The sequence below is a fragment of the Rhinatrema bivittatum genome, chromosome 8, assembly GCF_901001135.1.
Source record: "Rhinatrema bivittatum chromosome 8, aRhiBiv1.1, whole genome shotgun sequence".
Classification (NCBI taxonomy): Eukaryota; Metazoa; Chordata; class Amphibia; order Gymnophiona; family Rhinatrematidae; genus Rhinatrema; species Rhinatrema bivittatum.
This window is the reverse complement of record NC_042622.1, coordinates 80,569,399-80,592,337: the sequence shown is the minus strand read 5'-3', so window position 1 is coordinate 80,592,337 and position 22,939 is coordinate 80,569,399. Positions and strand designations below refer to the sequence as shown.

Below are 22,939 nucleotides of genomic sequence, written 5' to 3'. Positions count from 1 at the left end.
CTTTCTTTGGACCAGAGAACAGGACAAACAGATGATCTGTGACCCGAAACGGATTAGTGACCTCCAGATATCGAAGGAGGGATCTCCGCACGTCAAGCTTCCGTAAATCCCTTTCTTCTGGATCGGAGGACTGCCTTCCCGCGAAAGCGGGCAACTCCACCGATTGATTCACGTGAAAAGACGACACAACTTTCGGAAGAAAGGAGGGAACCGTCCGCAAAGAAACTCCGGAATCCAAAATACGCAAGAAAGGTTCCCTACAGGACAGGGCCTGTAACTCGGAAACACGCCGTGCCGAGGCAATCGCTACCAAGAACGCCGTTTTTAAAGTGAGATCCTTAAGAGTTGCGCGTTTCAAGGGCTCAAACGGCGCCGTACAGAGAGCGGAGAGAACCCAATTGAGGTTCCAAGCCGGACAAGGGAGACGCAATGAAGGGCGAAGGTGCTTAGCACCCCGAAGGAAACGAGAAATATCCGGATGAAGCGCCAGGGACGTACCACGGACCTTACCTCGCAAACAACCAAGCGCCGCCACTTGGACTCGTAGAGAACTGCACGCCAGACCTTTGGCCAGACCTGCCTGGAGGAACGCCAGAATGTCGGAGACTGACGCCGAAATGGGGTCCACCCCACGCTGCACGCACCATTCCTCAAAGACCACCCAGACTCGGACATAAGCCAGAGACGTCGACTGTTTCCGGGAACGCAGCAACGTAGCCACCACCGCATCTGAGTAACCTTTTCTCTTCAGCCGCGTCCTCTCAAAAGCCATGCCGCAAGACAGAAGTGATCCGCATCCTCCAAACAGACGGGGCCCTGACGGAGTAGGCCCGCCATTCCTTGGAGCCGAAGGGGAGCCGCTACCGCCAGCTGGACGAGGTCCGCGAACCACGGCCGGCGCGGCCACTCCGGTGCCACCAAGATCACATTGGCCGGGTGCAACTCTATGCGCCGTAGAATCTTGCCGATCATCGGCCACGGGGGAAACACGTAAAGCAGCACATCCGTCGACCAGGGAAGCACCAACGCGTCGACGCCTTCTGCCCCCCGTTCTCGACGTTGACTGTAAAATCGCGGGGCCTTCGCGTTGTGCCACGTGGCCATCAGATCCATGTGGGGCACACCCCACGTTTCGCAAATGAAAAGAAACGCTGCGTCCCCCAGCTCCCACTCTCCGGGATCTAGGCGATGACGGCTGAGAAAATCCGCCTGCACGTTGTCGACTCCCGCAATGTGAGATGCTGCTATGTTGCTGAGATGCAGCTCCGACCAGGCCATCAAGCGCTGAGCCTCCTCCGCTACCTGGGGGCTCCTTGTCCCGCCCTGGCGGTTGATGTATGCCACGGTGGTCGCATTGTCCGACAGCACTCGGACTGCCCTTCCCCGCAGCAACGGCAGAAAAGCTTGCAGGGCCAGACGGACCGCTCTGGTCTCCAGGCAATTGATAGACCACTGGGCTTGTGACACTGACCATAGGCCTTGGACCGAGCTCCCTAGGCAGACCGCTCCCCAACCGGAGAGGCTGGCATCCGTGGTAACCACTATCCAATCGGGCACTAGAAGGGAGACTCCAGAAGACAGATGACTGGGATCCAGCCACCAGAGCAGGCTGGACCTTGCGCGTCCCACAAGAGGAAGGGGTAGATGGAACTCCTCCGAGACCGGCTTCCAGCGGGACAGTAAGGACGACTGTAATGGTCGCAGATGAGCGAACGCCCAGGGCACCAGCGCCAGCGTTGAAGCCATAGACCCTAGGACCATAAGGTAGTCGCAGACCCGCGGTTGGCGGAGAGACAATAAGCGCCTCACTTGAGATTGCAGTTGGCATACCCGGTCGTGCGACAGGAACACCTTGCCCTGTTTCGTGTCGAACACCGCTCCCAGATATTCCAAGGTCTGCGTGGGAGCCAGATGACTCTTGCTGAAGTTGACCACCCATCCTAGGGACTGCAGAAGATGGAGGACCCTGTCCACCGCCATCCGACACTGATCCTCGGACTTCGCCCGAATCAACCAATCGTCCAGATAAGGATGGACCAGGAGACCTTCCCGGCGCAACTGCGCTGCCACCACCACCATCACCTTTGTGAATGTACGGGGGGCCGTCGCGAGCCCAAACGGGAGCGCCCGAAACTGGTAATGCCGTCCCAGAATGCAGAACCTGAGGAAGCGCTGGAACGATGGCTGAATGCCTATGTGAAGATACGCCTCCGTGAGATCCAGGGAGGCCAGGAACTCGCCGGGCCGAACCGCTGCGATGACGGAGCGAATCGTCTCCATTTTGAAGTGAGGAACGCGAAGGCATCAGTTTACCCCTTTGAGATCCAGAATTGGTCTGGACGTGCCGTCTTTCTTTGGGACGATGAAGTAGATGGAATAACGGCCCTTGCCGTGTTGGCTGACCGGGACGGGGGAAATAGCCCCTAAGCCTTCCAAGCGTCGGATGGTGTCTAGCACCGCCACCTTCTTCTCGGGGGCCTTGCAGGGCGAGACGAGGAACTTGTCCCCTGGAGTGCGAGCAAAATCTAACGCGTAGCCGTGTCTTATCACGTTGAGGACCCACTGGTCCGACGTTACACCGGCCCATCTCTCGAAAAAGGACATCAACCGCGCCCCAACGTTGGGAACGGAGTGCTGGGGCTGCGGCGGGAGATGGGCCGACCACCTTTCATTGTGAAGACTTGGCCCCTGTGATCGCCAGGGGTCCGCCTTGCCGTCCGAAGCGCTTCCCCCGAAAGGACTGCTGTTGCCACTGCGGGGTACGGGAGGAAGAAGACCTATACGATTGCCCGGACGACCTCTGAGGACGCGACTTCCGGGAACCCCGAAATCGGGATCTAGCAGAAAACGAAGAACGCGACCTGGATCTATCCTCGGGCAGCCTGAAAGCCCTGTTTTCCCCCAGGGACATCATTAAATCGTCTAATTCCTTGCCAAACAGCAACTTACCTTTGAATGGTAGTGCCCCGAGGTGAGCCTTGGAAGAGCCGTCCGCCGCCCAGTTGCGTAGCCACAGGAGGCGACGCGCCGAAACAGCAGCCACCATAGATCTCGCCAAGGTGCGCAGCAGATCGTGGAGCGCATCTGCGCCATAAGCTATTGCCGCTTCCAACTTATCCGCCTGCGCTGCCTCGCCTGCAGAAAGATCCGCATTGGCTTGAAGAACCTGAGCCCAGCGCAAGCTAGCTCGCATCGCGAAATTCGTGCAGATGGCGGCTCGTACTCCGAGCGCGGAGACCTCGAAAATCTTCTTAAGCTGAACTTCCAGCTTCCTGTCCTGAAGATCCCTGAGGGCTGTCGCTCCCGTGACTGGGATGGTGGATCTCTTCAGTACCGCAGAAACCGCTGAATCCACCTTGGGCAGTTTGAGAAGGTCCAGCGCATCCTCCGGGAGCGGGTAAAGCTTGTCCATGGCTTTGCTGACCTTCAGACCCAATTCTGGAGTGTCCCATTCGCGAAACAGGATGTCCGTGGAAGAAAAATGAAACGGAAAGGCAACTGCCGGGCCCGTGAGGCCTAACAGGACCGGATCCATGTTCGCCTCCTGCCGAACCACTACCGGAGGGGCCTCTATTCCCAGCTCTTGGAGAATGGCCGGAATTAGGGGCGGCAGTTCCTCCCTGCAGAAGAGCCGGACCACCTTGGGATCGTCTCCCTCCACTGCCTGTGATCCTTTTCCTGCGCCGGACGGAGCGGATCCGTCCGCTGCCACCTCGTCGGCCCCCTTTTGGGGCTCTTCAGTGGAATCAGTGTCCGTACCAGTGGAGGAATCTGAGTCCGCCTCCTGTGGGACACCACGCGGAGGCCGTTTTGCCTTCGAAGCGCTCGGGAGCACCTCCGCAACCCCCGATGGCCTCTTGGACTTCTTCAGCCGTGGAGCCTTGCGGGATTCCCTCCGGCCGCGCTTGCTCTTCTTATATTTCAGGACTTTGCGCAGCAAAAGCGCAAAGTCCTCTGAAAACGATCCGGAATCGGAAGAAACTTCAGCGGGACTCCCCGGGGACCCTGGGTCCCCCGAGGGACCCCTCTCCGTCGCGATTCGCTGAGGAGAAAGCGCGGGGGGCAGGGCTGCAGGCCCTGCCGTTTCCCGCGCCATTTCGCGGTCCGTGGCCAAAATGGCCGCCGCACCCGCACTGAGCGGGAAAAGCTCCTGGGGCTTCTCTATCGCGCGCCCCCCCCCCCCGTGCTCATTGCGCTCGCGCGGGTCACGACCAAGCCCCCCGAGACGCCCCGGACGACCCCTCATCGCCCGGGATGCAGGCCGCGCATAGGCCCTCGCACACGCCGAGCCGCAGGCCCGGCAAATCGAACCGCGAGGCATGCCGGCGAAAACGGCGCGAAGACGGGGAGCAACGGCAGGTAAGCAAAATAAAATTCGTGCGAACGGCCTCCCACCTGTCAGCGGCGTCCCCCCCGAGAGCGGCGACGCAAAGAAACAGAGAGCCGGCTCACAATAAAAAAAACACTTTTTTTTTTTTTTTTTTTTACACAAAAAAGCCTGTCGCTGACCAAGGTCCTGGAGCCCTAATCCAGCAGGGGTGAGAAAAACCGGGCTCCCCGGTGTCACCCCTGACGCTGCTACTTGGAATAGCTGGGTCCTCGACCCTAGCAGCGGCCTCAACCGGGGGAGGGTAGTCCCCTCAGGACCTCTCAACCCCCCTGGGAGGCAGGGCGGACGGGACGTCAGGGACAATTTAGTAAAAGAACCCAATTAAAAACGCCTTAGCCTAAACTGGCCTAAAATCAAGAAAAATATAACCAACCCTGAAGGAATACCAGAACCAGGGCAGGAAGGAGCTGTGACCGCACCATCTACTGGAGACAGAGTAAGACTGAGGGGCTGTGACTGGCACAGGGGCATATATGGCTCCGCCCACAAGTTTTAGTCTGTCTCCATCTACTGGTGCGGAGTCACAACCCAGGTGTCCTGGACTGATCCTGGTACGTACAGGGAAGGACAAATTCCGATAAAAAACGGGTCAAGGCCGAATTTTTTGTGGGGGGAGGGGGGTCCGAGCCACCCCCCCGAGAGCGAACAGGGCTCAAATCGGGGAGAACAAAATCGGGTCCCCAGCCTCCGTAGAAGCAGGAAGTGTTTCATCAGAAACCCCCAAAATTAAAAGAGTACTTGCATGAGCTTGCCCCAGAGAAAGAAGAGGAAAGAAAACACAGAGGGCAAGCTAAACAGGGAACCAAAGGGTGAGCTGTTCCACCTGCTGGAGACAGACAAATACTTAGGGTTCCAGGGTGGGTTCCGTCCTTATATGGGCTGCCCTTAGAACTTTGGTCTGTCTCCACCTGCTGGAACGGGGGCTTAACCCATGGTCTGGACTGATCCGGGTACGTACAGGGAACTCTCAGTTATGCTACAGCACATGGGACAACTTCACCAACATCTTCTTCAGTTTAGGGCCAGGCTCAACTGAGGGAGGCAAAATTCATCTTTCACCTCTGGAGCTGCTCAGCAGAATTGTTCTGTACACCTGGCCTAACCAGGCCTTCATTTCCAGCACAGAAGCTTGTCTATCATCTGCTGGAAAATACTGGCAGGCTAGTGTCTGCACAGAGGTATATAAAGGAGTGACATTGGTGAGCCTGTTCTCTATCTCCATTTGCTGGTTAGCGTGCATAACTCACTTGTCTGGACTGGTCTGACTGGATGAAGAGGAATCATAAATTTTGCAGTGCTGAACTCTCAGTTATACTATAGCATTTGGACCAAATATTTGTTTTGGGTTACGCTCTGATGCTGAGAGCTCTTTGATCACAGAAACTCACTCCCAGCACGGCTACTTGAGAGGCCAAGTCCTTCCCTCTTCCTGAAATTGAGCAGATCACAAGGGCCTACAACACTACATTTTCATGCAAGCTTTCAACTGTTCTAAGCTACGCGTGTTTATTTTTAGTTTGCCATATAGTTTGTTTCATGAATATTTATGTATCCTGTGCCCAGCTTAGAATGGCTAGCAGTTCAATTTTCATGCTATAAGCAACCTTTAAATAAATAAATGAAATCACCTCCATAGCATGCCTGATCCTTGCTAGCACCTTCAGAATATCCTGTAACACATGCTACCATAGGCTAAGTCTACACTTGAGATTCTATTTCTCTTCTCTGTCAAAGTCTCAAAGCAGCAGTGCCAGCTTCTTCTCATTCTGGCAAAACTGAGTAAGGTGTATCTCTCCTCAGGCTCATTTAAGTTTTTTTAGAATCAGCTGAGAATTCTTGCAAAAGATATTAATTCGGGTATGACTAGCAGGGCATTGCTCAAATGCTTCCAGTCTGTAGGCCAAGCTTTGCGCCAGCATTATGAGACAATAGGAGCAAAGCTGGGGATGCAAGCACAGAGCGGCACTGACTGGGAAGAGACCCTCTAAAACAGGAAAAAAAAAAAAAAGAATACTGAAAATCTTTCCTGAGGATGAGAAAATAAAAATGAAAACATTTTTTTGGAGACATCCTGACCCCAAATGCATCTGGGGGGGGAAGTCCTGCATCAATCCTGTTACTTTTAGAAAACATTCTGCCACCCGCAGACCTGCTCACCCCATGTTCCTGGGGAAGTGAGAGGGGTATTTTTTCCTAGGGAAGTGAAAGGGGTATTTTTTGTGGCTGTTACTTATATCCAGCCACATGTCCATTCCAGTCACAAATTAAATAAATCCAGACTGTAACACAATCTCATAATCCAAAAAAGAAGATTAAATGATGGCTGTCTCTCAAAATTCCAAACTTCAAATACAAAGCCAGACAGGGAGAACAAAACATTCTTCAAAGAAAAGATGCAACCCACCTTCCAGCAGAGACAACGGAGCCCATCTTCACAGGGTATCCCTGGGAAAAAGTGGACAGGAAGAGAGGCAGAAGACAACAAGAGGAACTATCACAGTATGTTTATTTTTAACTGCGAATAGCTACAATATACAAGATTCATTGTCAAATATTTACAAAATGTAGACTTTCTCGAGATCTCAGAGACTGGAAAGGAAACTGCAAAGGTGGTCAGAGCTCACATTTGTAACCTGCTCCAAGCACAAACTGAGTGAATGGCATCGGACATAAATCACAATAAAGGAAATAAACGAACATCAATTGTGCAGCAGATATAGTGCAAGACTGTCCTGTAGATCAGACAAACTCAGCGCTTGATACATGGTCACAGCACATAAGGAGAGCATAAAGCAATGTCTCACCACTGAAGCTCAGCTCGCGCAACTTCGCCAGGTTAATCTTCGGTTCACCAAGAACGGCTTTGAACTCTGCAATCCTAGGCCAGCACAAGGTATGAAGATACAAAAATGGCATAAGAAGCTGTGGTTATCAAGACTTCCTCCCTATACAGAGGATGGTTAGAAATCCCCAGGACTCATACTCTCCAAACTCAGTAGCCCTGCATTCATTGCTTCCACTCCAAGCCAGGCCTTTCTTAGCAGCTACTAAAGCTGCCAGCTACCAAATGGCATTTGGCTAGTGAATTTCACAATGAGAATACAATCAGATAGCAGTTCCTAAATGGGGGTATGGAACTACCTCAGAGGCCCTGCTGATTCTGAGCTTCTCCCCTTAATTTAAATGCACATTTTCCAGTTTGGAAATTCATATTCTGAGTAGCAAGATAATAATTAAAAAAAAAACCTGTGCAGGAGTATTTAAGTTGATATTTAAAAAAAAATCATCAGAACAAACATCAGTTAAGAAATTTGGTTTTGGACTTTGGATAAGAGGCCAAAAATAAAATTTAAGCATACCTGCGAATTTCCTTTACTTGAATCCTGTCAGACCAGTGCTGATGAGTGAGTTTCACTCTCTCACCAGCAGGTGGAGGCAGAGAACAGAAGCCTTTTCTGACATCATGCATTCCTATATAGCTTAGGGGAGGCTGCCATTGGTCCCTTGTCCAAGACTTTGGAGTCACCTAAAAAGATTAACCCCCTTCTTTTCTTTCTCCCCCAATATGTAAAAAGGAAGGAAATAGAAACAAGGGAAAAGAAAAAAGGAAAGAATGACAAACACAATTTTTCCTTACTTGTCCAAGTGTCAAGTACAGGTTCTCCTGTTCTTCCTTCTCTGGAGTCTTTTCTCTGTTCCCTTTAGGTTGATACTAAGGGGATTCCTTCAAACACAATTAAACTAAATCTGCCCCTGAAAACAAAACAACTTTTCTCCTTTTTTTTTTTTCACTTTTGCTTACTCTTGTTTGGCCCTGAGTGGGTTCTGGACTGGACTGCTGGGACTCAAGGAAAGGAAATTAACAGGTATGCTTAAATTTCATTTTATCATTCTGCCAGACCAATCCAGATGAATGGGATATATCAAAGCAGTACCCACCTCAGGTGGGGCAAGCCCAGGATTCTAGTTTCAAACACTGAATCCTTCTTATGCATTCCAGCTTGTAATGTTTCACAAATGAATGTAGTGATGGTCCATGTTGCTGCCCTACAGATATCCTGTGCTGCAACCAAACTGTATTCTGCCCAACATGAAGCCTGTGCTCTAGTGGAGTGCCTCTACAAGGCTGTCACTTATACCTTCAATGACTTTAGTGTTAATCCCTTTTCCAAGCCTTTTTGTAGGAAAGGAAAATTGATTCTTGCCTGCTAATTTTCATCCCTGAAATACCACAGAACAGTCCAGATGCATAGGGGTTTTTTCCCCTACCAGCAGATGGAGACAGAGAAGAAAAGCTTTATTGACACTGCACTAAGTATGTTAGCATGCCACCTGCAGTCCCTCAGTTTAACCTGTACCCAAGCCAAGATGAGATTAACTAATAACCACCCCTACTCAACCTGAGCAGGGGAAAAAGGGAACCCCCAACTTGAGGCCCAACAACTGAAAAAAAAAGAGACAGAGCTCCCAACAGCACAACCAGTACTGCTTATTTACACTCAAACTAGAGTGGTCTTTCCAGACACCAAAGGGCAGGGTTCTGAACAGATCTGTGATATTCCAGGACAAAAATTAGCAGGTAAGAACCAATTTTCCTATGCTGTTTATACACCAGATGAGTTCAGACATGTGATGTACCCAAGCTCCCCTACCCTGGCAGGAACCTGGAAGACCCACACAATACACTCTCTCTCCAAAGTCCGCCATTTTTGGTCTCCGAATATCCAAGCGGTAATGCTTTGTGAGAGTGTGAAGAGAAGACCAGTTCTCTGCTCTGCAGATCTCTTGTGGAAAAACTAACTGACATTCAACCAAGATGCTGTCTGTGCCCTAGTAGAATAGGCTTTCAACCCTACTGGGATGGGATGCCCCTTACAAATATAGGCGACCATCGAGCAATCATTACCTTAGAAATTTTGTTCCCTTTGGACGCACCACCAAAAGGAACAAACAAGGGGCCAGACAATCAGAAACTGTTGGCAACCTTAAAAAATCACACCACCACCTGACGCACATCCAACAAATTAAGTTCCCATGTAAGTGGTACCGAAGCAGCCAAATCTCAAAAAGTAGGAAGCTCTACCGACTGACTCAGGTGGAAAAAAGACATCACTTTAGGTACAAATGAAGGCACTCCCTGCAAGATTATTCCATCCTCAGAAATTTGTAGGAAAGGTACCTTACAAGACAACACCTAAGTCTCTGAAAGCCTTCTAACAGCACAAATCGCTACCAGAAAGACAACCTTCAGCAATGCCTTCCATAGCAGCTCGAACAGAGGACTACAGAGAACACTCAGTACCAAATCAGGTTCCAAGACAGAAACATCCGCTGTACCAACAGACACCAATGCTTCACTCCTTTTAAGAAACTGACTGTATCTGGATGTGAAGCCATAGGCATCCCCTGAACCTTTCCACGGAAACAGCCCCCGCAGTGAATTGAAGGGCAGCTTGCAGAAAAGCCAATATACTAGAAACCGATGCCCGAAAAGGAGGTGGTCCTAACCCATGGCACCAAGTCTCAAACACCCTTCCCAGAACCAGACATAGCCCTTCAATCGCAGATGATGCCCTTCAAAAGCCAAGCTACAAGATAAAAACGAGCCACCTGATTCAAAGATATTGGACCCTGATGGAGCAGACACAGTGGATGACAGAGTTGGAGGGATCTTTCCACCACCAGATTTATTAGACCTGTGAACCACAGACAACACTGCCATTCTGGAGCCACCAGAATTGCTTGAGATTCAAATCGCTTTAACACTCTCCCCACCAGGGACCAAGGAGGAAACACATACAGAAGGACCCCCAAAGGCCATGGGAGAACCAGAGCGTCAAAGTCTTCGGCACCCAATTCTTTCCTATGACTGAAGAAATGGCATGCCTTGGCATTCTGCCTCAAAGCCATCAAATTCAGCTGTGGAATGCCCCACTTGGACCAAATTAGATCCATCGCCCCATCCATCTGCTCTCATTCTCTTGGATCCAGCACACTGCTGCTGAGAAAGTCTGCCTGAATGTTCTCTACTCCGGTTATGCGAGACATTGACAGATTAGCCAAGTACTGTTCCACCCAGAAACATCTGAGCATCTCAGATGTTCCATCCAGAAACATCTGAGCATCTTGAGACACCTTTTGGCTCAGAGTTCCTTCCTGATGGTTGATATAAGCTACCATCACCACATTGTCTGATGGAACTCTCACCGCCCAACTGCACAAAAGCAGAAGAAAAAAAGCAACGCAATGCAAACCACTCTCATTTCCAATCATTTGAAAGACCATGATGCTTTCTCCACTGATCCCAAACTCTGTGCAGTTTATCCCTGGCAGATGGCCCACAAGTCTTTCAGACTGGCATCAGTGGTTACCACTACTGGGCTTTCCAACTCCATCCCCATCTCCAGATATACATGGGAAAGCCATCAGGAGAGACTGGATCTGGATTCCCCCTGAGACGGTAGTGGGATCTGAACCTCCTCTGACTGAGGATTCCAACCTTTAAGAAATGCCCACTGCATTGGTCACAGTTGTGCAAACACCCAGGGAATTAGATCAAGCGGAGATGCCACAGAACCCAGGACTTGCAAATAATCCCAGGCTCTGGAAATGGACAGATGTAACAATCCACGGACTTATATCTGCAGCTTGACCTCTCAAGGGAGAAAGGACTTGCCAAGGGCTATCAAAACAGGCCCCCAGGTATGATGACAACTAGGTCAGCACCAAGTGACTCTTTGCTAGATTGACCACCTGAGAGACTGCAATAGTTGCATCATTCGGTGCACAGAGGGTTGACAGAGCTCCCTTGTCTTTGCCCAGATGAGCCAGTTGTCCAGATAGGGATGCACCAAAATACCTTCCCCTCCACAGAACTGCAGCTACCACCATCCTCACCTTGGTAAATGTCTGCGGTGCTGTTATGAGCCCAAATGGGAGTACTTGAAACAAAATATTCCCCTAGGATGGCAAATCACAGGAATTGCTGATGTTCCTGCCTGATAGGAATATGAAGGTACGCTTCTATAAGATTGAGGGAGGCCAAGAATTCTCCCTTGTGTATGGCCGTAATCACAGACTGTAAAGTTTCCATCCAAAAATGAGGCACTCGTAGAGCCGTGTTCACCTTCCGGAAGTCTAGAATGGGCTGATAGGCCCCATCCTTCTTCGGAACTACGAAGTAGATGGAGTATTGTCCACATTTCTATTCCCCAAGAGGCACAGGCACAATCACCTCCAAGTGTTTTAATCAGTTGAGGATGTGCCCCTCGCTTTTCACCAGAAGTGCAGGGAGAAATCATGAAGGCTTCCCGGATCTGGCGAGCAAACTGTAACACGTAGTCTTATCTTATGACCGTTAGGACCCATCTGTCCTTTATCTTGGTCCACTCTTTGTAGAAGAGAGCCAATCCATCCTCCTATGACTCCCGCCAGAGAGTGGACCAACCTTAACTCACTGTGCGGCCTTTGCTCCTCCTGATCCCTGTCTGGAGGAGTTCTGGATGGACTTGCATGACCCTTGAAAGGACTGTGACCTATTAGGCCACTGCCTCTGAATGGTGGAAATCTTGCCTTGGCGATATCTCCTCACCTCTCTGTACAATTGCCGTCTGGAAAATTCTTCCTATTCCCCTTTGACTTGTCTTCAGGCAATTTATGACCCTTGAACTCACCCAGGGGGTTCACTAGCTGGTCCAAATTTTCTCCAAATGGTAGTCTGCCTTTGAAAAGAAGATTGCTTGGTTGAAACTAGGACCAGACATCCACCAAACAATTGCGCAGCCATAGGAGGTGCTGGGGCAAAACCTCCATCATATTCCTAGCCGACACAAACAGGTGCATGCCAAGAAATTGCTCTACGTCAGAGCCTGGATGTCCAGTGCTGAGACCTCAAACATCTTCTTAAGATGAACTTCCAAATTCCAAACCTGGGCATCCTTCAGCACTGCTAACCCTGCCATCAGAATGGTGGACTTCCTGGCCATTGCCAAAACCAACGCATCCACTGAAGGAAGTTTCAGCAGCTCCAGAGCATCCTCCAGTAGCAGACAGAGCTTTACCATTGCCAGGCCAATCTTCAAACCCACATCCAGAGTATCCCATTCTCAAATGACCAACTTCTTGACTGACCGGTGGAATGGAAATGCTTTAGCCGGGGCACAGAAACCCTCCATGATGGGGTCAACCCCTTCGTGATTGGGCTCCTCTAGCACCAACTTAATTCCCATCGCCTTCAAAACATGGGGGATTAAAGGAAGGAGTTCCTCCTTCAAGAAGAGCTACATCACCCTGGGGTCATCACCTTCCCCCTACTGGGGCCTGCCCAGACCCCAAAGGATCCTTGTTATTGTTGCTCAGCGAATCCAACAGTGGACTTCTGTCCACATCGGAACCATTGAAGTCTTTCATCATGCCTAAAAGACACAGTCCTGGACCATAAATGTGACCCTATCGATTAGGCCCCTCCTGAGAATCCAACTTCATGGATTTAGCCCACTTTGGAGGACTGGGAGTCCGGATCCACTTATGAGCAGAACCCTTTCATGTCAAAAGAGCTTTGTGTAGTAAGCACAAACTCTGCAGAAAACATTTCCTGAGAATCAGAGACCCCTACCGGTGACCCATCCTCATTTCCCAAATCCAATCAGGGGGTGCTTCCTGATCGGAGACTGCTGAAGACAATATGGGGGGTGGTGGAAGCATGGCCCTTCCCTGCAGCCTCCTGCATCACAGGAGCTGCATATAAGATGGCCACTGTTACCACGCTGCAGGGAAGGGAGGCCACAGCCTTGGTCAATTTTCATCCCTGACGCGGTCCCCACAGCACTGCTCAAGCAGCCCATGCCAGTCAAGCAGCCTGTGGGGCAGGTGCCGCTTGACTGGCACCTGCCCCATAGGCCCTCCAAGGACAGCTGTGGCAGCACTTGCTGCAGTCTCCTGCCGACACAATCTTACTCCTGCTGCATTTGTACACTGCTCCTCTCTGCACCCATGGCACTGCCAGCACCTCCCTGGCAAGCAAGGGAACAGTCCCATGGTGCTACAGAGCAGATTCCTGGTCTCCCTCACAGACTAATAAGCCACCAAACATATCTTTGCTGAGCTCCCTGGACCCCCTATGCTGTCAAGAGATTCCTGTACTTGTTTATTTATTTATCTTGCTGAGAATAAAATAAAACACAAAAGTAAATAGTTTCTTTTAATGCAGTGAGTCCAGGTCAATAAGGGCAGGCCGCACGACAGATCAGAAGGGAGCCAGACAGTAGACTGGCTGTATCAGTCTCCACTCTCTTTGGGCTGAAACAAGGAAGGGTCCCCAACCCCATGTTCAGCCACTCTACCTGGGAGATGGCCCTTGACAGAGCCTAACTCCCCAGGGAGTAAAAATGTCTGATCCCTTTTTTCTTTTTTTTTTTGTAAACTCCAAACTGCAGGTTTTACACCTCTACCATCTGCTGGAGACTGAAAAATACAGAGGGACTGCAGAAGGCATGCTAAAATAAGTAGTGCAGTGTCAGTAAACTTTTCTTCTCTGTCTCCATCTGCTGGTAGGGGAGGAAAACCCATGCATCTGGACTAATCTGGGATATGAATGTTGTGACTGTCGCTGCCCGACATCTCCACTACGCCCACCTTACTGCTTTGGCGACTCCCTCTTTGCCTGTGAGAAGTTTGGCTGCCGCGGCGTCCTCATGCCATCCTCCTCTGGCATCCCCAGACCGGCTAGATGCTGTACACCTCCATGTTTCCATGGAGCCTAAGGGCGCGTGCGCGGCCCCGACTGGAGTACCAGCAGTGGTGCAAACCTCAGGGGCGTCCCCCTGAGATGACGTCATCCGCTCCGGATATTTAAGATCTCTGAAATCACTAACGAATGGAGTTAGCAAGGGTTTACCGGACAAGGGTTACTCTACCTAAGCTACTCTGCCTCCACGGACTTACTAGGGGTACCCGCTCCTCGGGGGTCTCATTTCTCTTTTGCCTTTCAGGTCGCAGTCTGGAACTGGTGCTCGCTCCTGGAGGGCTCTCATTCCCGGACATGCTACTGAATACCACTTCTGCCAGGAAGCCTTCGCTGCCTACAACATCAGTGAGTTTCTCTCTCTCTCTCTCGGAGCATTCCCTGGAACCAGGGACTCGCTCCTCGAGAGCCTACTTCACTCCAGCTCCTGGGCTGCTTCCAAACTATTGTGTGAGTGTTACCATCAAGGTTCTGTTCCTGAACTCTGCATACCCTGCCTACTTACTATATTCAATTTCTCTACAGCTCAGTTACCCAGGATTGCTGTTCCAGTATCTGAGGGCCTACAGCCCAGCCGGGCAATTCAGCTCACTACTGCCACCTCTGGTGGTTTAAATTGGAGAAATTACTTACCTGATAATTTCGTTTTCCTTGGTGTAGACAGATGGACTCAGGACCAATGGGTAAAGTGTACTCCTAATAGCAGTTGGAGATGGATCAGATTTCAATGGGACCTGAGGGTATTACCGCAGGAGCGTGGGGCTCGTCTTCAGAGGTAGGATTTTCTTCAAATTTGGGTTTTCTTCGTTGATTTGGTTCTAACGCTGTGAGAGCGTGCAGATAGTCTCTAACTGCTATGGAGACGGAAAATACTGAAGAGCTGCACTTCCTGCAGGGGTATATGTACTAGGGGCTGACGTCAGATTGAAATCTGATCTGTCTCCAACTGCTATCAGGAGTACACTATACCCATTGGTCCTGAGTCCATCTGCTACACGCTAGGAAAATACTGTTTAATAAAAGAACTAGGGTGTGTCTGTCTCCATACTCTGAGCCTGACCGGTGGTCCCTCTCAAGATCTCCCCCGGGGGCGTGGTCATCTGCTACCAGCCCAAGGATCCACCCACAACTACCTCAAACACTAACAATGAACAGGAACTCCAGGACTGAGGTTATTTGGGTTCAAAAGTGTAAGACCCCTTTGTTCTTGCATCAGGTCCCAAAAATTCTCCGTACTCTAACGTATGCCAAGCAGGTAGAAAGATTCCCTACTTTTAGCATTGTGCTATTAATGCCTGTGAATAGCCACATTTTCTCAACCTTCTCTTTTCAATAGCCAGGCAGTAAGATAGAATGGAGCCAGGCCTTCCCTTACTATGGGCCCTGAAGGAGCGAGTGCAGGAGAACGAACCCTGCACGCTCCCTTCTCTGACTCAGAGGTAAAAGAAAGCTGCCGATTAAATATCTGCCCTTTATTTATGTAATGTCTCTTGTTCTCCCTGTTAGTATAACCGGGGAATTAAATGTCCCGGGGGCCAAGGCAGCTGTATAGGGGGAGTGACTGGACCACCAGTATTGCCCCAAATACTCAGGTCACTGGGAAGGGAGCCTAGGCTGATAACTCAAGGGGCAAGCCCCCCTAGACTCCCCAAGAGTGAGGAGACAGCGCTGTCTCCTGAAATGACAGAGTGTCTTCAAACATTTTTTTTTTGTTTTTGAAAGAAAAATAAAAAATAATACTTGCTTGATCTGGTCAAACAGAGAGAGAGAAACCCACACAGAGTAAGGTAAAGTAATAAGGTAAGGGAACTGCAGGTGAGCTGCCTGCATCTGCTGGAGACAGACCAATACTGAAGGGCTGCAGGGTAGGCTCTGTCCTGATATAGGATACCCTTTCAGTTTTGGTCTGCCTCCATCTGCTGGACAGGAGGCTCAACCCACGGTCTGGACTGATCTGGGTATGTACAGGGAAATGCCGTAGAGAATTTCCTAATCCCTGAAAGGATGGGGATTCCCCAGAGGGGCTACCTTCACCTCCTGCTTCTCAGAGTCCCTGTTATCTTAGTTCATCTTCACATTATGCTAAAAGCAGAGAACTACTAGCAACTTATCCTGCTATCCCAAAATATATAGGGATGCACAATGTCAGAAAAGGCTTGTTTTCTCTGCCGCCATCTGCTGGTGAGGGAGTGAAACCCACTTGTCTGGACTGGTCTGGCAGGACGACAAGGAAAACATTTTTTAAACTCTTTATGTAATGACAGGTGTGAACAAACCAACAGCACAAATGTCTTATTTTGGTTGTTTTAATGTACCGTTGTCTTTTTAAGTTTCTGTATTAAGAACATAAGAACATAAGAAATTGCCATGCTGGGTCAGACCAAGGGTCCATCAAGCCCAGCATCCTGTTTCCAACAGAGGCCAAAACCAGGCCACAAGAACCTGGCAATTACCCAAACACTAAGAAGATCCCATGCTACTGATGCAATTAATAGCAGTGGCTATTCCCTAAGTAAACTTGATTAATAGCCTTTAATGGACTTCTCCTCCAAGAACTTACCAATAATGCTGTATTTATGATTTTATGAGTGTAAAATTTAGAAATTACTTAGAAATATTGATATGCAGTATATATTTACTACATATTTAATAGATAAATTGCATGTAAACTGAAACACTCCAGATCATTCACAATAATACATCACTACACATAGAAAAAGGAGAGATACACTCAAATGGAAAAAATAAATAAATTACAGCATCAAATCATAAAATATCAAAAAAGGTTTCCAAATTAGCTCATAATTTAGTTTCTTTCCTTTAACCAAATAAAGTAGTTTTTCTCTAATTGCAATTTCTTGGGTCTGACATTGCCAATGTGAAATACAGGGAGAAAAAGTTTCCAATGCAATGCTATAGTAAAATGCACTGCTAATAATAGCTGTGCTCTAAAAGGCCTGTATGCATTAGGCATTGATGAATTTGACCAACATCCAAGAATACCCAAAATGGATGGAATATATATTGGGGGGTTAATGATCTTGGAGATTTCCCCTTCAGCCTTATCCAAGAAAGTTGAGATTGCTCTACCTGCATATGCATAGAAGAGCCAATTCTCCACATCCTCTCCAACACAAAGTAGATCCCCTAGCCCCAAATTTAGAGAAAGCCTGTGGAGTCCTATAAGTCTCATGCAGAAGTATAATCATTAATACCAGTCTACAAAGACAAATGGACACTTTATGTGCTGAAATCCATAACTTTCAATCTCTGGCATCAAAATCAAGACCAGGATCAACATGCCACTTACCCTGCAAAATGTGCATGGCATCTGGGCCAAAACTAATGCTGAAAATCCATTTATACAGTACTGAAAAACACGTTTTCTGTGGCTGATATGAGCATAACTGCTCCTCTAGCTAATTGAGCATTCTGAAACTCCACCCTGAAGCAGACTAGCCCTGCAGCGCTCGCCAAAGCTAAAGCTAAGTATGCAACAAAGAGACAGAAGGACCAAATTCCTTGACCAGCTCTGCAAAAGCTTTTAGAGGAGGCATCTTACAATTGCCAAAGAAATCTGAACCCTTAGCCTGCCAATCCCTTAAATTAGGGTGAAATTTAAAAACAGATAAGCCTGGATTGTTTCTAAGAGGAGAAAGTTTCTCAGACAATAGACCAATATATTTTGAAAATGCCCTCTAAACTTTTATTGTATCCACCAAAATAGGGTTAGTCCTACAAATATGCCTAACCAAAGACGACCAGGTAGAGGCAAACAATAGGGAATGTATGGTAAGGTCACCAGCCTGCAAAGCCTCCATGCAGCCCAAAAAGTCGGATCATCCTTACTAAGCCACTCCATAACTCTTACCAGCCGCACTGCCCACTAATATTTTAAGTTCGGAAGTGCTATCCCACCCAGACACTTCTCCAGCCACAGAGTGTTCAGCTTAATACTAGAGGGCTTATTCTGCCAAATATAACTAGAAATTGCACTATTGAGAGAGGTAAAGACTATAGCAGGTAATAAGGAAATAATTTTAACTTTTCGGATTCAATATAAGCCATGATTACACAAGAAAATACAACTTTTCCAAGGACAGCTGACCAAGCACTAAAACAAAGAAACTGTATTCCAAAAAATCGCATCAATTGTGCTCTACCTACTTATATAATGTAGATGAGAGCTGATACCATAAGGATTTGAAGTCCGTTCTCTGCACACTGAGCTCAATGCTTGCTCCCTTGCCTATCTGAGCTAATTGAGAGGCCCCTAGAAAAGAAGGATCCGACCTTGCAGTAAAAGGAAGGAGTTGCTGGGAATAGAACATTCACACCCAGTATATCTGTCCTTCCAAAGACTTCCAGGACAGTCATCTATTTCATTTAGCTCCTTGCGGAATGGTGGACTCTCTATCACAAAGTGTTTTGAAGAAGCAATTAAACAAGTATTTCTCTGGGATGATTTGGTACAGCAGATCCTACCTGAAGTCAGATAGTAAGTACCCTGTTTCCAGGAGCCAGAGAACCCCCACACTTTGAGTACTCCAGCACTTTCAGCACCCTGTAACCTCCACATCATCAGTATCCTGTATCAGGAACTCAGAGAGCCGCCACACTCTGAACGCCCTGTGCCTTACTCCGTGCACACCCCCACACCATCAGCACCCTACACTAAGCATCGAGTGTCATGCATTCAGAAAATATCCCACATCTTCAGCAACCAGTACACTGCGCTCCACATCCTAAGTACGTTGTGCCATGCATTCTGAATACCCCCACACCATGAGAACCATACACTAAACACACTCACAGAACCCCAGTACTCTACACACCCCATGTCCTGCACCCAATGCCACACCATAAGGGCTCGCTTAACTTTTCATTCTCATTTTTTCAGAAGCTTAAAGAATAAAGAAAATCGAACTACTATATGCCAGCGGCTAACCGGTACCTGATCCGATGCAAAGACGACATGTTGACTTCCGGAAACGTGAGGTCAGCCGTGCAAGCCTTAAACACTCCGTCTGGAAACCAGCTCCCGTCCCCAAAATGCCGGAGCAAAGTCTGAGTTAACGTACTTCCCTCCGTGAAATCAGACCTCCCTCCTCTCCTCACAGACTGTAATCCTCATCATATCGAGAAACCATAACTCCTCTCACCACCCAGAAACAGTAACTTTCCTCGAGACCATAACCCTCCCCCAGGGCTAATAATGCCTACTACATCCAGAAATCATAACCTTAACCCTATCCTAAGGACCATAATCCCCACCACATCCAAAAACAATAACTTTTCTCAAGGGGCCATGTCCCACCCCCACACGGAGAAATCATAGCCCTCCCCTAGGGACCATAACTCCCCCTCAGAAACCATAACTCCCCCACCCCTCTGCACACCAAGAAGTTATTCCTAACACTCCCTCAGGGACAATAACCCTCACCACACTGAGAAATCATAACCCTTCTCAAGAGACTTTGACCCCCATATCACCAAGACATCTAAACCATCCCCGAGAAACTATAGCTCTAACCACACTGAGAAACCATAACACTTTCTATTGGGTTTGTATTAAAAGGATAAGTGGAGTGATCTTGGAGTACACGCTGAAAGCAGCATGTGGAGAGAAACTGGAGAGAGGCTGCAATATACACAAAACTTAGTTTGCAGCTGTGATTCCAGGATTTGGGAATCACTCAGCTAAGGATAGAGGGAGGATGCATAAGTCATGGAGCTGAGACTTACAGGGAGAGGGAGCAAAGAGAATGCTGGGTTCAGGCAGAGACAAAGGGGTGGTATGCTGAGTCTTCTTGGGAGGGGGGACAGATGATGGTGATGGGTGGGAGAAAAATAATTATGGATTAGTTGGGGGGGGGCGGTGGAAAAGAGAAAGCTGATACATATTATTCATAAGTACATAAGAACATGCCATACTGGTTCAGCCCAGCATCCTGTTTCCAACAGTGGTCTATCCAGGCTATAAGTACCTGCAAGTACCCAAAAACTAAGTATATCCCTTGCTACTGATGTTAGTAATAGCAGAGGCTATTTTGTAAGTCAACTTGATTAATAGCAGGTAATGGACTTCTCCAAGAACTTATCCAAACCTTTTTTTAAACCCAGCTACACTAACTGCACTAACTACATCCCCTGGCAACAAATTCCAGAGTTTAATTGTGCGATGAGGGAAAAATAACTTTCTCCGATTAGTTTTAAATGTGCCACATGCTAACTTCATGGAGTACCCCATAGTCCTTCTATTATCTGAAAGAGTAAATAACCGATTCACATTTACCCGTACTAGACCTCTCATGATTTTAAAGACCTCTATCATATCCCCCCTCAGCCTTCTCTTCTCCAAGCTGAACAGTCCTAACCTCTTTATTCTTTCCTCATAGGGGAGCTGTTCCATCCCTTTTATCATTTTGGTCGCCCTTCTTTGTACCTTCTCCATCACAACTATATCTTTTTTTTTTAATTTATAAACTTTTATTGACCATAGAAAAGAAAAATTTCAAGGCTGCTGGAAACGCACAATTCGTAATGTACATTATTGGTCAAACATTTTGTATATAACATGTTCAAATGACACCATAAATCCCAGCCCCCCTCCCTCCCCAACTCTCCATTCGTTCCAAGTGTACCCATGTAAATGAGGTACAATAGAATGAAATGTAATAAACTATAATGAATGGTACCACAACCTATGAGCTGAGTTTCTGTGAAAATACCATAAAATAAAATAAAACAAAATGAAACAGAACTCTGTTCATCCTACTGAGCTTTAACCTTTTAGCCACTCACCCATTGGTTCCCATACCGCTTGAAAAGCCGCAAGTCTAGCATGTTTCACAGCAGTGAGATATGCCATTTGATAAAGAAAGTGAAGCCTATGGATCACAGCCGAGAGGGACAGAGGGTCAAGCTGCTTCCATGCCTTTGTCAATTCGCATCTGGCGGCAATATATACCTGCAAACTAAAGGCTTGTTGTGCTTTATTAAGCCCTTCTACAGGTACATTTAACAGAACATGTTTAGGTGCTAAGGGCTCACCTCCTTCCACTAAGTCAGCTAACCAGCCTCTGATTTTCTCCCAAAAGGGTACCACCTTAGGGCAAGCCCACCAAATGTGCACATACGTGCCTGACTGCTCACAATTCCTCCAGCACTTATCTGTTGTATTGGGAAACATGGCATGAATTCTGACCGGGGTCAAATGCCATCTATATAATATGTTATAGCAATGCTCCTGAATAGCCACAGAGATAGAACATTTCACTGTCTTATAAAACACTATATCACAGTCATCTTCACTCAGTACCTCCCCTAAATCTTTAGTCCACGCTGAGATATGTGGAAAAGTGTATGGCGAATGTACATTGAGTAAAGCATACATTTTGAATATGATACCCCTCATTTTATCAGCATATTCACAATAAGTTTCAAACAAAGACTTGGTTAAACGAAGTGTTTTAGTGTCTAATAGTGTTTTTAAGAAGTGTCGGACTTGCGTGTAACCTAAAAAATTAATTGCACAGTGTTGGTATTTACCCAGAGTCGGCAAAGGACATCACAACTCCCTCCTTCAAGAGCTGACCAACACACTCAATGTCATGGTCAACCCACAGCAAGAAGGCTTGAGATTCCATTCCCGCTGGAAAAGTGGTGATATGAAACAGGTAAGTAAGATGGAAATATTTAAAAAGACCCACCAATTTAGACTTCCATTGAGTCCAAACCTTGAGTGTATTCTCCAATGCAAGCGGCATGAATTTTACTGGCCTCCATGTCTGCTTGGGTTGCCACGGAAGTTCCTTCAGCGGCATGATATCCACTAATGCTTGTTCTAAACAAACCCATTGTTTAATTTCTTTTTCTTTTTAATTTGTGTTTTATTCAAACATCAATCAATTATAATACAAACCACAAACCGAAAATAAAAATACAACATCTGTAGCCTCTGCATAGAGGCCTGTAACTTCACACAATAGGTAATACATGAAAATGTCACAATCAGGCTGCAATACTGCAACTACCTCTTGGATCAATATTAACAATAAAATTGCAGATCAAATCTGCCCAACTACAACCAAAACCATACAACCTACACTAGACAATAGGAAACCTTGGTTTACACCCGAACTTAAATCCCTTAAACAATCACTTAGAAAAAAAGAACAAAGCTGGAGAAAAAACCCAACCACCTCAACACATGCCATCTACAAATCCCTCCTCAACAACTTCAGGAACACAATCCTTAGAACTAAGAAAGAATTCTACAGAGAAAAAATACACCACTTTATATTCGACTCAAAAGCTCTATTCACTTACGTCTCCTCTTTAACCAAACCATCTCCTCCTACTATCCCAGACCACCAAGCTCTCAACAAAGCAAACGAACTAGCCAACTACTTCAAAACAAAAATCACCAACCTTACTCAAACCATCACTTACAACAGCCTTACCCTAACACACCACCTCACATCCCTGCCACAACAAACCACAAGCCTGGATTCTTTCGAGCTCACTTCTTCACTGGAGATTGAAAACACACTCAAAAAATTCAAACCTTCCTCCCACCCATCAGACCCAATACCAACAAATCTCCTCATCGCCATACCAAACACCATCTCAAAACCAATTGCAGAAATTATCAACGCATCCCTTTCTCAAGGTTTAGTTCCTAACCAGTTAAAATTGGCAATACTGAAACCATTACTAAAGAAACCAAACGCCTGCCCTTCAGACCCTGCCAATTTTAGACCCATAGCAAACTTACCACTTATCGCTAAACTGATGGAAAAAAT

At 47.7% G+C, this 22,939-nt stretch overlaps 1 protein-coding gene across 7 annotated transcripts in view; it reads right to left on the bottom strand.

Annotated features, from left to right (window-relative positions):
* Window positions 1–22,939, bottom strand: part of TBC1D13 (TBC1 domain family member 13) — a 115,513-nt gene that overhangs the window by 70,673 nt on the left and 21,901 nt on the right. For 3 of the 7 annotated variants that reach the window (XM_029611805.1, XM_029611806.1, XM_029611808.1), the window contains exons 1-3: window positions 18,968–18,987; window positions 7,195–7,268; window positions 6,795–6,835 (exon numbers count right to left, since the gene is read on the bottom strand). In XM_029611805.1, the coding sequence (XP_029467665.1) occupies window positions 6,795–6,835; window positions 7,195–7,268; window positions 18,968–18,972 (120 nt within the window). In that variant the 5' untranslated portion in view covers window positions 18,973–18,987. Of the gene's footprint in view, window positions 1–6,794; window positions 6,836–7,194; window positions 7,269–18,967; window positions 18,988–19,086; window positions 19,378–22,939 lie in introns of those variants that run through there. The other 4 variants (XM_029611809.1, XM_029611810.1, XM_029611807.1 and 1 more) reach the window with 3 other exon arrangements.